This window comes from Lasioglossum baleicum, chromosome 4 (genome assembly GCF_051020765.1).
Source record: "Lasioglossum baleicum chromosome 4, iyLasBale1, whole genome shotgun sequence".
Lineage (NCBI taxonomy): Eukaryota > Metazoa > Arthropoda > Insecta > Hymenoptera > Halictidae > Lasioglossum > Lasioglossum baleicum.
This window is the reverse complement of record NC_134932.1, coordinates 4,294,687-4,310,962: the sequence shown is the minus strand read 5'-3', so window position 1 is coordinate 4,310,962 and position 16,276 is coordinate 4,294,687. Positions and strand designations below refer to the sequence as shown.

Sequence of the window (16,276 nt, the reverse complement as noted above, 5' to 3'; positions counted from 1 at the left end):
TCGGGACTCGTTATTCATCGAAACGACGCGAAATTAATTATCGGTACGGGAAACAACGGTAACTGAAGCTTCAACGATGCGGTAATTACGGGAGGGGCGCACACGCGCGACTCGGTGCGGAGCACGGAGAAAACGCGTAATCCGGTCTGTTTGCGATTGTTTCATATTTTTCAGATTCGTGTTCGCCGATAGATATGGCGCATACGTTCCGGGCTTTATAAACATTACGACGACCGGGAAACGTCTCTGGCATCTTTTGCTGTTGCAATATAGTACCGCGGGTGTCTAATCTAAACTTCCATTAACCATTTCTGGCATTGACATTGAATAGTTTCAAGGGAATATTCTGATGTTGCTAGTTTCTTTGTGAAATTATATATTTTTTAATAGACTTATTAACCATTTGCACTCGGAGTTATTTTAACTCGAAAATTAAACATTTGTTTGAGCCAAAATATTTCCATTCGCTATGATTTTTGAAATTTCATGGATATGCAATTGAAATAATGGGTAAACTTTACTTTACCGGAATCAAAATTTCTGCCTTTCTCCTACAAATTAGTAGATTTGTACTCGGAGCGGCACCCTCTACACCTGTCGCGTTCCACATTACACCTGTATGAAACTCTACCCACCCCCGCCTGTTTATTTTTAGGCGCACGAGGGAGAAAGAACGGCCGCTCGGCCGACTATCGCGAAGTCGCATGAAAATATATCGCTTGTTTCCACAAGTGCTATGCCGAGCGGTGCTATAACTAGCTTTCGGTATTTATAGTCGGCTCGAGCTTTGTTTTGCCAGAGCGGTAGTAGATCTCAGTTGCCGATAGGGGCGACTGACCAACGTATTTCCTCGAGCAGGCCGTTTCCTTCGCAGCGTTAGATATTTCTGGGTAATAGCCGGACGATAATGCGAATGTAAAGTTCAATTGCCGTCTGGATTTTTAATGGCTTCGGAAGGAGGAACGTACTGCCCTCCGGCAAAGGTAATTGGGTTTCCACAGGATGGTCCTGGAGTACTGAGGTCCTGAAGTGATGTGAACGAAGGACATACGCGAAGCAGAATCCTGTCTTGGTTCGTTGAGCACGTCGAATCGTTCCTGTTTTCCCGCCGTTTTATTTTTTCGTATTAATAGAAATATCGATTCGAAACCCGCCCTGCTAGTCTCACCCCGACGTTGGGGTTGGTCTAGTTCAGGAGGGTGAAAAGCGAAAACATGTAGAGGTCGATCGCTCCGGAGAATTCTCTGTTCTTTTTACCTGGGATCGCCATTATCTACTTTCGATTTTTAGACCAATCGACTTCTATTGTCGGCCGAAGTGTACCGATAGCGGTATCTCTTCCGTTTTTTTTTCGGCCGCAGTACTCGGTCCGAGTTAGTGCGTCACGTATCGGCGAAATCTAACCCTCTTGCTTCCAGCCCCAAATAGATCGGATACGCAAAAATTGCCAGGGCCGGTTTGATATTTATGTTTTCGTGAAAAAATCAAATCGGCCCGTGGCAGTCTTTTACATTACCCAATGATCGTTCTAAAATCTCGACAAAATTCAACTCGATTCGTCCGATTTTAAAAAAGCTATTCGTTTTGAAAGGGTGACCGAATATTTTTGTCCCCCGTTGTACGTGTCTTTCCAACCATTCGTGAAATTCGAACAATTTTTCCATTCTAAACTGATATTCCCCGACTCGATTAATAACCAAACAAGCTGCAAACGTTTTTTACTATTTGCCGGGTTTAACAATGCCCGTGTTCAATTTTTAAGTCAATTAACATGGCTCGTTAGGAATAGTCAATTTTTGTTCGGAACAGGAACGAATTATCCACGATGCTGAGGGCGTGTAAAACAATATTGTCTATTGTTTCCACAACACAATGACTATGATACTCAATAACTACGCTCGCTCATTATTACGTCGCATTCAAACAGATTTCTATAGTCGAGGCGGCGAAATTCAATCGTGGGAAACTGACTTGATTTCAGGACACTTCCAAATCAAATTCCGTTCGAAGACAATAAAAACGATCCTTCAGTGGTGCTTATCTCCATCACGAACAACACTTTAAAATAAATTTTCTTAATTAAATATCCTCGACACCACTGACAATGAGTGACAAACGCCTTAAAAAAGCACGCCGCGTGCTATTCGATCAATGTCCTCTGGTTTCCGATTCGCGCAGTTAATTAGTCCGGCAAATTAGCATCTGTATGGAAGTTTTGGTTAAACGGACAGATCTAAATCCAGCCGAACTCGCCGGTTTCTAATTGACACTGTGCATTTCGGCGATGTTTTCCTCAGCGATCTCAGCGGTTGCATCGATTAACGGTACGAGATAGGGAAATCAGTGTCTCGGTTTCTGGCGTCGCTCAGCCTGTTCTTGCCTCCTCGGCGACGATGTCGAGCATTTTCCTCCATGAATTTGTTATAACCATCGCAATAGAACGGATCGATAAGACACATTCTGTCTGTGCGCGGCTCTGATGTGTCTTTCGCCGTCGCCCCGAGGCGTCGGAATAAATTTGACTCGCCTGCATGCGAGAGAGTCATTCACTGATCAGATACGAGCCGGGGTAATCAGATTCCCCGCGTTTCTTTTCGTCCCGCTATTGATCACCGCGGGGGCGCGATAGCAATCGTGGTCAATTTTCCCCAAAAAACGACACACCCTTATCTTTGTTGGCTGCGAGTTACTCGTCGCGAAGAGGCCAATTTTAGCACATTTTTCATCCTATCGCATTCTATAGCAAATTACTCTTTTATTAGGCTGGAAGGAAAGTTCTTGCGGTTCTTATTATAAAACCAAAATAACGAAAACCGCAAGAACTTTCTTTACGACCTAATAGTTCCCACTCTGAAGGGGTGGAATTTTGAAAAGCTTCTGTATCCGCATTGATCGGTGGAACATGAATGTTTGCGTATTAGAAAAATTCGCTGAAAGACGAGCGAGAAAGGGCTGAAGACGATCGAATGTGCGAGAGGTCGCGAACGTCCCCGAACCGTAATTAATAAAGTACGAACGGATTACGAACGGGACGATAAATAATCGCAATAACAGGCCACTAAAAGCAGATTGGATGATCGAGGTTAAGCCGGTAAGGACCCGGGTCGGCTAGGCCGGGGGTTTTTAATTAAAAAAGAATTACGACGCCGCAACATTAGGGGCGTAGAACGCCTACGAGCGTGGCCACGGTTTCGCACGGTTTAATGCGACGCCCGCGATGCATTGCTCTGGTTATTAGACGACGGCACGTGCGCCCGGTATGCATAAATGCATCAGCCCCGGAAAGTTACGTTGGATTCGTGCGTGTACCTATCGCTCGGGACGATTTCGCGCGCGCGCCCGCGCCCGCCCACGCGAATATCTTTAAAAAACACACCTCCGCGAGACCATCAAATTAGATTCACTCAACATTGCAAGCGTTTTTCATGTTTGCTATAAAATTAAAACGTTCCCGGGGCGAACATCAAGAGGTTTCATTGGCTATTAAGATGCCGTGTATACGGGCACATGTTAATTATGTGTGCTTTACTCCCTTTGCCTTGAATGCGGCTCGTACCCTTTAGAATGCACTCTGTACACACTGGCTTATCGTCGCGAACGAGTGATGTACTAGCTTAAATAGTAATTAGTCTCTTCTGTTTGAAATTAAACCAAGAAAATTTTTGAGATAATCAGTAAAATTGCCAAAAATTAGCATTGAGAAGAAAGAAATTCGAGAGTGCAATTTCGTTGCGGACGTCAACGACCCAGGATGCCCACGGAGGGTTAATTTAACCACACCAAAGTTCTGGATTTTCGCTTTTGTTCGTTACAGTTCGCAGGAATCGCGTTCAGAAAAATTTCGAGCTCGACGTGGAATCGTCAGGAATCGATCGTCGCTCGTCGGAAGCAACAGTTCGACGGGTAATCGCCGGATCGAGGCCGCGGAGCGTGCGATTCGACGATCAAAGAAGCGGAATGGAGCGGATGTGAAACGGCGCGAGAGCTAAGTCGTGGGGGTTGGCGAGGAAGTCGCGAGCAGCCAGAGCGACATTTCCGACTCGTTTCGGTGGTCGTCGAGAGAGCGGATAAAAGCGTGGGCATTATAGATCGAGGACCGAAGGCGATCAAAAAAGCTCGCGCGTGATAATGGCAGCGGGCGAGATGTGAAAATGTGAAAAGCACCCGCGAGAGGGTGGCGACGAGCGCGCGCGATACCGAGTCGTCACGTCGCGTCGCGCTGCACGCCACGCCGGATTGCTTTCGAGCGAAAGCTTTCGGTTCGTTCGGACTTTTGCGACGACGGTGCACACGCTGCTGGCATTGTTTGGCAACCGGCTCATCGTCGAGGGCCTCTTGAAAAATCGCCGCGAACTTTGCGAGCTGCCGCGAGATCGATACCGGCGCTCTCAGCTTCGGATACATGTGTACGACCTGGGTCTAAAAAGTAATGAGACCATATTAAGTTTATTGTCGCGTACAGGTTGACCGAAATAAAATTTCTTCTTTTTCATGATCACTTGATGAACATGTTTTCCCGAGAATCTTATAGGGAGGGAATGGAGGGTATTTAAAGGATCCCTTTAAAGAAAAGTGAATTTCGTCCGACCTGTGGTCAGGTTTCTCTATTTTTCGACAGGATTTCGTGTTTCTTTTGAAATCCCAGCGCACCTAACACATTACCGACCGGTGATTATTGCATAATTTTGAAAAATCTATGGTACATGGCTCAACTCTTCTTAATGGAACCTTCAATAGCAACAGCAATTTTCATTGTGAACTAACAAGCCGCCCTCAATAACGTCATCTAATAGTTTCATTTAAGATTGCAATGTAACAGAGGATTTCTATTCTTTCTTTTGGTACAGCACAATTATTGATAATCCTATTAATAGGCTTCCGGTAGGTAAAGTGTTAACATAAATTGCCAGCTTTTCCCTTTAATTTAACCCCTGAAACGTTGAAAAATTCCTACGGGAATACATATATTCTAAAATTGTGTTAAAGTCAAAACTAGATCAACTTTGCCGCGCAACCGACGAGAATGAACGAGCTCATGAACCGATGCGATAAATTGCAACCTGGTCCGCGAAACTTAGGAACCGATGTACCGAAATACAGTCATCGCACGAACCTTCAGACTCGACGTCGACGAAGAGCGTTCCAGCGACGTCGACCCTTGTTTCGCGATCCATTGTGCCACGCGCGGATTTTACATCATTGCGATGCTGCGAGGGTGGCATTACGCCGGTGGTAGGGTATCGCGTAACGCGGCGCTCTCAGTTTTGAAAAGGTAATGCGATTCATAACGGGGGAGTCGCGATGCGTTCCCTCGGCCTCTGGCGAGACGCACCGGCGAAAATATCCGACGCTTACGACCGTTAATAATCATAAAAATGCTAATGTTAATGACGCCGAGTGGGGGTGGTACAGGGCGGCGAGGTATTAATGGAGAACGGCCGGCGGGGGACACAATAATAAGAATAATGAAAACAACGGCGACGGTAATGAGAACGATAATAGGAAGGAAAACATAGACGACGCGGACAGTATTGTAACATGTAACAATCTTTGAATTTAGAGTTTGCGATTCATTTAAGTCGCAGATTCTCACAATTTTTGCTATTTCCAATCAATTATGTACACCCACTGCAAGTAGACTGCGGATTCTAAGCATTTACAACAACAATGGGTAGAATTGAACAGTACCGCTCTACTATTTTCTACCGATTAGCATGATTAGGGAAATAGATAAGGAGAGGGTGCCATCTAAGGGGATTGTGTTTCTTTTTCTGAGCACCCAACCACAGACCCGCCGATGAATAAAAATCTCATAAGTCGCCATTAGTTCCTTTCCCACCCAAGAACATTTCGAAAACGTTTTCCCATGTTCCGTGCTCCGGATAGCTTTATCGGGATAGATTTTTCGCGCTGTATCGCGGCTCGCGAACAGGAACAGCGTCGATATCGATTAAACAAACACCGTCCCCGCGCGCGGCGTCGCGTCGCGTCGCGTCGTTGGAAAGAATCGAGAGCCCCGGCATTGTCCCGTCGTTTATTTTTATTGCATTTCATTTCACCGGGAGGAGGACTCGATCTCTACGTCCCCGTTACGTCCGTTCGCTCCCTTGAAAACCGATGATGACTCGCCGGGGCGAGAATACGCGCGGACTGTTTTCCGAATCACGACCGCTACTCGAGAGAATCCTCCCCGTCGGATATCATTCCGCCGCTCAGCGGGAATAAATCCTATCTGGCGGCGGAAGTGGATCGTTTCCGCGAACGTCGTTTCCCCTCCCTCTCGTAAAGTCGACGCGTCTTTGCGGAGGGGCAGGGGAGACCGCCACACGTTCCCATCTCTCTCTCTCTTTTTTTCCTGGGGATCGTATGGAAACTTTTACCGAAAACATTTTCTCGATGGGGAAGCCCCAGCCTCTCGCTTTGGCAACAGGAGCATCGAGATAACCATTCCGCACGATGCAAGAAACGACGGAAATGAAAACAATGGGCGGGAGACTGTCTCTTGCGACCCTGGCATCTCAAGTGACACTGGAGAATCGTCCAGGAAACGAATACACACTGTCCAGATGTGCTTGGGTCCCAGCGAAGGTGCACTCGCAGATCACTTGCCGATGAAGGGGTTGCGACGAGAGACAAGTACTGTGCAGGGATCGTAAGTTGCATCTACAGCGGAGTCGTTCTTCCCCGCTTCTTCTTTTCAATCCTACTCCTGTCGGCAACGCTACCAATTGAGACCCATGTATCCCCGTTTTGAAACTTAGCCCTCCTTCGCAATACTTCACTATATCTGCCGTTCCCTATGTCAGTTCAATGGAGTGGATAGCACAGAAATCGGGGAAAGAACGGAATGTTTGCGGGACATTTTTGAATTTTCAATTAGTGAGATTGTTGCATCCACGAGGAATTGTTTCATAAACTTATTTCTTTAAATTCTTTAATGAATATTTAATGAATTTTAATCTTTATGGAAATATTTTAAAACCCTCAGACGACCCCCTTGACAAAGCAAAATTTCGAAATAGTGGAAAAAATACTTTACTAAATGTAAAGTACCAGTGAAAGTAATATAAGTTAATTTGCTTTGCCTCAAGAGTCTATCCGCCGTGAATCGTCTTTTTGTACGTGGTATCTACTGCTTCTGAGTAATTCAAAATAATTTTAAAATGCGGAACAATTATCTTCATGATAAAAAGCGTCTCTAGTATATAATAATTAGACTGCGGATTTTATGCATTTATGACAAAAATGGGTAAGCACAGTTTAAAGCAGTGGACATATTAAGAAGATTTAAAGACATCAGCGTATTGGTTACAGCTTAATCAGATAATTAAAAGAAGAAAGAAATTTTTATTTCACTTCTGTGTCTTGCAATCAATGCAAACATTTTTTATTTTCCATAAAGATCCGCTGTCTAATAATAATACACCAACTTGAAGAAGACTTTTATCTTCTCGTAAGTTGGAGATTCAATTATCGAATTTGTTAATTTAACCAAGAAAAAAGCACATTTTTTGAGATTGTTGCATCCACGAGGAATTGCTTCATAAATTTATTTCTCCGCGTACATCTTCTAAACAGAATGGCCAAAAATTACGATAGACACAATCCCGTTGTTTTTATAAAGTACTGAAAAGTAGTCACCTTCAGTGCTCTATTAAAGTAATTATACAATTTCTGTTACTAAAGTATCTTATGGGAATAAGGTATATTCCCATCCTAAAAGTTTTACAGTAGCCTCAGCCTCTCATTCGAGAGGAGAGGAGCATCGTGAAACGGGGTAACCGTTCCGCGGTGTCTACGATCGTTCGGATAGTTTTCCGTTACGATCGGGGTGCGCGATAAAAGACAGAAGGGGTTGAAATACCGCGAGTACGAACTCCTCCGCGAGATACGTAATTTTATCGATCTCCTCTCGTCGTCGGTTCGTTTCCGCACGTACGGCGGCGATTCCGCGCGGCGCGGCGCGGCGCGGCGTCGCGACGTCGAAAGAGCGCAAAGGGACGCGCGTTCCACTCCGCGAGTGTACAAAGAAAGAAGCGGAAAAACGACGACGAGGACGACGACGACGAGAACGAGTAGAAATGAAGAAAAAGTAATTCTATTGATCCGGATACTCCGGAGTCGTGCTCTGTTCCACCGACGTGACGGATAAATCTAACATTTAGCCTCGCGTACACCAGCGCAGCATATCTACAGGTGGACAGGCGCCTGCGCGTTTTCGTAGACAGGTTTTTCGTAGATGTCACTCACACCTGCCTGACTCGGGGGTATGCAGCCCCCCCCCCCCTCCTCCCTGTCTCACTGTGTATTCATCCGGCGCGTGCTGCTTGCACTTGCAGCCACCGCCAGGACCGAGGGATTCTTCAATTCAGCCTGGATATCTCCCTCCCCACGGTCTCTCATCCCCTTTCGCGCTTGCCACCCGCGTTTTTCACGCTCGTGGCCTCGTTCACGCATCTTTTCCTACCCGTAAAAGCGATCCTCCGCTTTCAAATGCGAAAAAACCAGCCCCCCTTTCGGAAAAAACTCCGTCCCGCTGATCCGCGTTTGTTGATCTCGCTGTCGGCGTCGGGTTTTGTTGATGTTTGATCGAAAGTTAGGTCGGGGAAGGTTAGTCGTTGGTCCCCCGGCAGATTGGTATGCCGTGACGCGCTCGTTTAAACGGCGCACGGCGTATTGTTTTAACGAGAACTGACCGGAATAACGTAAACACTGAACCAACGTGAAACAATACTACTAACAAGTTCTAGGCCTAAGCGAATCGTGTCAAGAAGAACTCGATAGCGTACCGGTTGCTGGCCAGGTGTTGCACCGAACAGTTTCGCGAAGGTAAACATCAAGCTTGCCAAGTGTGGATCATTGTACATACTCACCTTTCGCGCGACTGGCTCCGTAGACTGGTTCTCGCAGCAATAGTCCTCGCGGCCACTAGCACAACCTCGTGTGTCTACACTATCCACCTGTGCTGCTCTTGTCAATGACACCGGACCCCCTTGTCCATCCTCGCATCGGTGTATCGGCACGGTTCGCGATCCGATCTAGACGTGATCCAGGCGTTTTTTCGATCTCGGACAGATGGGGTTGTTATTTTGGTTCCAGGTTGTCTGCTAGGCACCGAAACGTTCGAGCTACGTGGAGATGAAGAATCGCATGTTTTGTATCGTGTCTCGGGGGCTGTCGATCTCGCAGATCATCGCGTCATCGTTCGGGATCGAGGATCGACGCGATGAAATAGAGTATCGTGGCGATCTCGCGAGTTGACGCGTGTGTTGTTATGTACACGCGTGGTGTCGGGGTTGGTGTGTGTGTTGGGATGAAACCTACCGACCGCAGTGATAGCTTGGGGTGCACTGAGCATGAGGAGAGGGTAGGAAAGCGACGTGAACCCCGAGATAACCTAACCCGACGGTGGCAGTGGCGCAGCGTGCACATCTAAACGCGACTGCGCACCCCGCCGGTCTCGCTCAAACTTTTCCGGCGATTTAGGCAATTAGGAAGTAAAACGGGAACCGGATTAACTAATGTGCTCTCGATTCCGATCGGATCGCTGTTACTTTCTCGGCCAACACCGCCCCCTCGATACCCAATGGGATCGCTTTCTTACCCTGGATTTAACCAAACGGGATGAACGGGATTCTGCGGTCAACCGGATCCGAACTTTCACGGAGTTTTAACGCTGTGGCCCCCGGATATATCGGTGGCCGATCTGTGCACAGACCGGGGTTTGTTAACGTTCGAATCAATTAGCCGCAATGAAACGATCGGCTGTTCCGCGCTCTACCTGCTCTTGGGAACGGGAAATGGAAAGGAAGTAAAAGGATTACATGGTTTAGCCTCGAACCCCAGCCCCATTATTTCGGCTGGCCGGAATTTGTGGGCGATACGGTGCCTGAGAAATCGACGGTGAGATTTGCGGTCTAAGTGAATTGTTTGTGGAAAATTTATTATCGAGATCACTGGCTTTCTAACGTAAATGATTTGCAGAATCTATAATTTAATTGAAGTCATAAAGCTGGTTTCAAAACTTTGTGTAAATAAACATTGAACGTTTGACTTATTGTTTATTTAACCATTGTTGTTATTGTTTGTAAGAATTCAGATTTTGTAATGTTTTTAAGGTCGTTCCTGGATTATGGTTGTCTTCCATTTTGATTTTCGTTTCGGGTAAATGTTTCCCAAAGGAATTTCTGACGATTCGACAAAAATTTCCTATCAAATTTCCTATCAGTATTAACCTAATCTGGTAAGGTAGAACGTGACACTAAAATGATAAGAACTCTTTTTTCGAGTCGGCAAAAATCCCTTTGGGAAACATGTTTTATGTGCAAAATAAGGCTACATGCAGAATTTCGGATGGATCCGATTTCATTGATTTTCCGAATGTCGGTCAGTTAGCAGAAGGCCACTGAGGAGGTTCTCGTCGGGTAAGAAGTGAATATTCCGTATACCTCATTTGTATTGCCATCACCTGTGCCACCGACGAGGTACTATTAAAGACTGCTAGCCTTATGGGAGTTCGTGTCACTCGAATATTTCGGTGTTCTCTTATGCCCTCTAAGATATATTCCGACTGTAGTGAGAAACAGAAGGCTATCGACATGATCTCGTCGCGTCGGTGCTGTTAGTTTCACGTTATCCCCGCGCCTACCTAGGCCCACTTTTGGCTTCACTGAATAGCGCAGTGGCTGGAAATCTTGAATAGTACTTAGTCGATGCCAGCCCATACATGGTATCCCTACTCTGTGGTCAAACTAATAGATGGCGTTTATCAAATAGTTAGCGTTAAAGTTTCATCAGGTTTTATACATTTTTATATTGACTCAAGTTTATAAAGCCTTTTGTTCTACTTCACTTTCTTTGTTTCGAATTTGTATAATCGTTCGCACAGCGTTAAAGTACATGTATTTGAATGAAACGGATACCTATTTGATAAGACACTCTTGAGATGATTAACTAATTTAATATAGAGCCGTATTGTGTAATATTGAATCGACAAAATCAATTTAGTTAATTATGATTTATCTGTGTGATTGAAATATACTATTCGAAAAAAATTTATAGCACGTGCATTGTTGATTAGAACTTAATATAAAATCGAAGTTAACCTAGAATCGTGACAAGACTGCTGATATCTGATATATTTTAGTTCTCCTTATATGAAGATGACCGGTTACAGAATTTTTAGATTCATTCAACACATGAGGTTTGTAACACTATTATCGAGACAACAAAACGATTCAATGTTTAAAATATTTGACATTTTTTAGAAGAAACTCTTACGAATGTTGTACAGATATACGTTCAAGAGGATCTATGAGAGTAATGATCAGTCAGAAATTATTAAGGAGATATAGCTCAAATACAACAGAACATAAAACTAGATCCTGGTATTCCTTTGTAAGATGGGAATGGGGCTTACCTATCGGAACATCGTTATCTTTATGGGGAATCTTACAATGGAACCATTTAAAAAAATATCCAGACACAACTGAGAATGCCAATGTGTATGAGCCAATCAATGTTTTTGTGGTATAGTTTTTTTTTGCTAAAATAGCAGATTTATCATTTTATGTATCATTTTGTAGAACCATTATCATAAGTAGCTGAACCTTATTAATCCGATTAGATGCTTATCTCAATTTGTTTTTCTAGGTGAAATGTTCTTATTACCTGCCACTTCGGATAATAAGTAGAGTATGGGGTTGGTTAGCTAGTTTAGAGTTACCAGTTGTTTTGAGACCAACTTTATATGGATTTTACGCAAGAGCTTTTCACGCCAATCTAGATGAAATCGACGCAGACCTGTCTGATTTTCCAAGTCTTGTTGATTTCTTTGTTAGACCACTTAAAAATGGTGTCAGGCCTATCGATCATAAAACAAGTATTGTGAGTACATTCTATTTAAGTATTAACAGAGTAACATTAATGGTATCCAGCAAATTGTATACGCATTTAATTGCAGGTTTCACCTTCCGATGGAAGAGTATTACATTTCGGCCCGGTAACAGGGTGTCAAGTGGAACAAGTTAAAGGGGTAACTTACAATCTCAGACACTTTTTGGGAGACATAAGTACATTCTCCTCTGATCAACCTTTAAAGTTCACGCCGGAAGACGATGACGCTTATGTGAAATCACTTTTGAAGAATCCGAAAAATCAACTTTATCAATTAATAGTCTATCTAGCTCCTGGAGATTATCATAGATTCCACAGTTCCACCGATTGGGAGATAGAGTACCGTAGACATTTTCAAGGTATACACGGATAAAAATATTTTTCTATGAATGAAGTAACGAGGGGTCAAGTTACAGTAAGGAGCATAACTGATTCAACACACTTCGAATCAGAATAACTTTTTTATGAATCGACCAAACGACTTCAATTTCTCTGCAAGGCTAGAAGAATTAGTTTAGTAAATGACGTCTAGAAAATATTTTGGAAAAATGCATTTGGTGGGAATTGCGAGAAAAAATAGTGAAAATTGATTTTTACTACTTTTTTAGCTGGGCCAATGATGAAAATTTAAAAGATGTGTTTGGTCAACTCGTATAAATGATATACGTTCTGAAAAATTTCATTGAAATTGATCAATTGGTTTACGAGTTATAAACGATCGAAAGTGGTAAGGTCGAAAATCTTGAAAAATTGCAATTTTTACCACTTTCGATCGTTTATAACTCGTAAACCGATTCCAATGAAATTTCCAGAGCGTATATAATTTATACGAGTTGGCCAAACACATCTTTGAAATTTTCGTTATTGGCCCAGCTGAAAAAATAGTAAAAATCAATTTTTAGTATTTTTTTTCGCAATTCCGACCAAATGCATTTTTTCAAAATATTTTCCAGACGTCATTTACTAAACTAATTCTTCTAGCCTTACAGAAAAATTGAAGTCGTTTGGTCCATTCATAAAAAAGTTATTCTGATTTAGAGTGTGTTGAATCAGTTATGCTCGTTAGTGCAGCTCTTTTAACCCTTGTGTAGCCAACCAGATACCCGGGTACACCTTTACTTTTTTCTTTCAACAATTTGTTAACGTTCCTCTAAAACTGTTACGAAATTTCTCTGAATGTCCATTCCTTGCTCACTAATATATTCATTTATAGTCCTAAAATAAGAATTTATGCAAATAAATTCACGGGTAAGGGTTAAATGGACCATTGTACTTTCTCGTGCTACGTGATATTTCGTTCCACAGAAGGATGTAAAATAATTGAAAATCCGGGAGTGACATGACATCTCTTGACCTTGTTATCTCCCCTGCTACTTCATCCATAAAAAGATACTTGTAGTCTCAGTCTCTCTTGAAGTATTCCACATTGATTTAAAACGGACATAATGCAGAAATTTATTTTCTTCTTTCAGGAAAATTATTGAGCGTCAATCCAAGTGTAGCTAAATATTTACCGGACTTATTCTCGTTGAACGAACGTGTAGTATACGTGGGAAAATGGGCAGGTGGTTTTATGGCTTACACTGCTGTAGGAGCGACGAACGTGGGTTCCATAAAAGTTTATTGTGATAGAGCACTGCAGACAAATACGATTATGTGGCCGGAAGCGAAGCATTGGAACGATGCTAGCTTAGGGTGTGCGCGTGTCGGTAAAGGAGAATTATTTGGAGAGTTTAGAATGGGATCTACGGTTGTGTTGTTGTTCGAAGCTCCGAAGGATTTGCAGTTTTGCATCGAGGCAGGACAAACGATAAAGATGGGTCAAGCTGTAACTCAGTGTACCGTTGGCAACGAAGAGAAACATTCGCGTTCTTTATGACAAATAATCGATCTCGACACTCTCGACTGGAAAAATGTTTGTAGAACAGACGTATAACTGTTATACAGTAACTCGATGATCTCATACGATAGTGATACACGATAAAAGACACATCTTTGTTGGTATTGTTGTTGTCGTTGACACGTCTACACGCGAACGAAATAATTCTATCGAAGAATTAAGCTCTACGGGGGGGATTTATCAAATAAATGGCCCAACTCTCGACAAAATTAAAATCGTTTGAAAGTTTTATAGACTTTATAAATGTAAAGGAATAAAGATTCTAGATAGGTATCGTACAACACTCGATGAATCAGAATTATTTTTATCACGGATGTATATATTTATAAAGATTACTTGGAAAAAAGTGATGGTTCAACGCACTTTCGAGGCAACCACGTGCTATGTAACTATGTACTTCGATGTTCTCTCGAGGCATTTAAAGAGTGTTGCGTTCACTATTATTATCACTTGCAACGCTATACATGGTTCAATGTTGTGATACTCAGCAAACATACGTATTAAATAAGCAATACTGTAATATGTATTAAAGTGTGTGTATATATGTAGGATACTATCAAACTTTGTTAAGACAATTTTGTATATGGATCTGAGAATTATATGATGAAGAAAAGTATAAATAAATTGTATTTGTGCAAGAAAAACGACGATGGTCCTTGCATCGATATCCCGACGCCAGTGAAGTTTCTAATGGAACACGTGGAAGTGGTTTTTCACGTAATGGACTCATGACTATAATTTTTAATCGAATTACACGCGAGACTGCGTGAAAATTAGGAGGAAAAGAAATCGATCGAATTGAAGGCTTCCCTCATCTTGATTTTTTTCTCGCACGAACACCTTGTATTTTCTCGGTTTAGGTGCTTGTAAGCCTTTAAAACTGTTAGAAGCCCCTCAGCGACCGTGCATGTATTATAGTCATCAATGGGTAGCTGTTTATGAAATGCGTTTCAATTACTGGGGATTTTTGTTTTACATTTTTATTCGAACTAGAATTATACGCGTAAACATTGAGTAATCTCTGGAAATGATTATTCACGACTGTTTAAAAAAATTCAATATGTTTTTCGATCGTTATTTCGATAATAAAAGTGTGATTGGTATCTTCATATTATTGTTACTGTTAACAAATATTATATTCACATTATTTTTCTGGATGGAAACGTTGATTTTTGGATAGAATTTGCAAAATTGCTTGTGTTTTATCACTGGTCGAACCTGTGCGCCGATACCATCACACATTTATGTTTAAAAAAAGTCTCAACATATGGAAATCATGTTGTTCCATTTTCTATTACTATTTCAAAGATAATTCTACTTTTTCTTTAGCGTATAGCGGTGCTGAACAATGGAGTTTAATTACATTAATTGATAAAGAGCAACGTCGAAGCTTTAGCTCAGCGGTGTTGTAGTTTACAATAAATGTATAGTTCCCTCGTCCTAGGCGATTCGATATCGATGTTTTCAGAAAGTAGGTGAAGCTTAGGACACCTTCAGGCGCTTGACATAGTGTCGCCGAACAGCTACCGATGTAGCCTTATCGAAGGTGCTAAGAAATTAGGGTTTCTCGTGAAGAAAAATTAATACGGTCCATTAATTACAGAAATTGATCAAAAGGCGTCAATGAAAAATCGTAGAAAAGTTCACACGTGTCGATGCAAGGCGGCTCTTGCTTCAGTTGACCTTAGGGTCTTAGAAAAATGACACGAAGAATTCTATGTCCGAAGAAATGGCACCCTATATTACTCTACAGTCTGAGAGCAACTTTGCATCGCTCTAGAAATGTAAAATTTTAACGAAAAAAATTGTGGCGTTATTTTAAAACACAGATCTTCCAATCCTTGCGGTACTCGGAAGTTTCAAACTGAATCTTTCAGATTTTACGAATAATTGAAACACTTAGAAATATTTTAAGTTCATAGAAATCCCAAGGCCATTAGATAAATGCAAATAAATTTCCGAACTGTTTGCCAGACCATCACAGAACAGTTTCATTGACAATAGGCTGTTTGGTCAAGGTTCTGCAATTTCAAAGCGACACGGAATAGTGCTCAGTTTCGTAACGCTGATGTTCAATGAATAATGGTTCTACATCCCCAAAATGGTCCGAAGTAGTTCTGGAATGCAGAGACGACTACTACGATCCGAAACTACAGATATACAGCTATTAATTCAAATACTAGCAACCGATTGTACGTACCAGACAACCATGATCGATCCATGAAATTATTTCTACGACACGCAGGAATCTCGAGTGATCGGTCTAAAATTAGTTGCATAATCCTGTGCATTTTTATATTCTGATCTAATGTATGATCTAATCTATTTGCTATGTTGAAAAATACCGTGGGCGCCCCAAATGTTTGGTTTACAGAGTTACGAGTTTAATAAAGATCGCTGTCAATCCCTAAATCAATCACCTTTCTTCAGACGATTTTGAAAATATTCAACATTTTTTAAATCCATCAATTTTTCGCTATT

General features: G+C 42.4%; 2 protein-coding genes across 6 annotated transcripts in view; one reads left to right on the top strand and one right to left on the bottom strand.

Annotated features, from left to right (window-relative positions):
* Positions 1-9,448, bottom strand: part of Fstl5 (follistatin-like 5) — a 122,177-nt gene extending 112,729 nt beyond the window's left edge. Inside the window, exons 1-2 of one of the 2 annotated variants that reach the window (XM_076421387.1) lie at positions 9,325-9,448; positions 8,874-9,128 (exon numbers count right to left, since the gene is read on the bottom strand). The gene's annotated coding sequence lies outside the window, so the exon portion shown is untranslated. Of the gene's footprint in view, positions 1-8,873 lie in introns of both variants that reach the window. The other variant, XM_076421386.1, reaches the window with a different exon arrangement.
* A 1,258-nt stretch (positions 9,449-10,706) lies between these two features.
* Positions 10,707-14,419, top strand: Pisd (phosphatidylserine decarboxylase). Of its 4 annotated transcripts, none has more exons than XM_076421453.1 (6): positions 10,707-10,797; positions 11,147-11,203; positions 11,268-11,529; positions 11,653-11,886; positions 11,963-12,254; positions 13,368-14,419. In XM_076421453.1, exons 2-6 carry the CDS (start codon positions 11,157-11,159, stop codon positions 13,772-13,774), a joined length of 1,242 nt encoding a protein of 413 aa, XP_076277568.1. In that variant the 5' UTR covers positions 10,707-10,797; positions 11,147-11,156; the 3' UTR covers positions 13,775-14,419. The 4 variants fall into 4 exon arrangements, with proteins under 4 accessions (XP_076277568.1, XP_076277570.1, XP_076277569.1 ...); XM_076421455.1 differs by having other exon boundaries at positions 10,722-10,797; positions 11,294-11,529; XM_076421452.1 differs by having other exon boundaries at positions 10,744-10,775.
* The last annotated feature ends 1,857 nt before the right edge of the window (positions 14,420-16,276 follow it).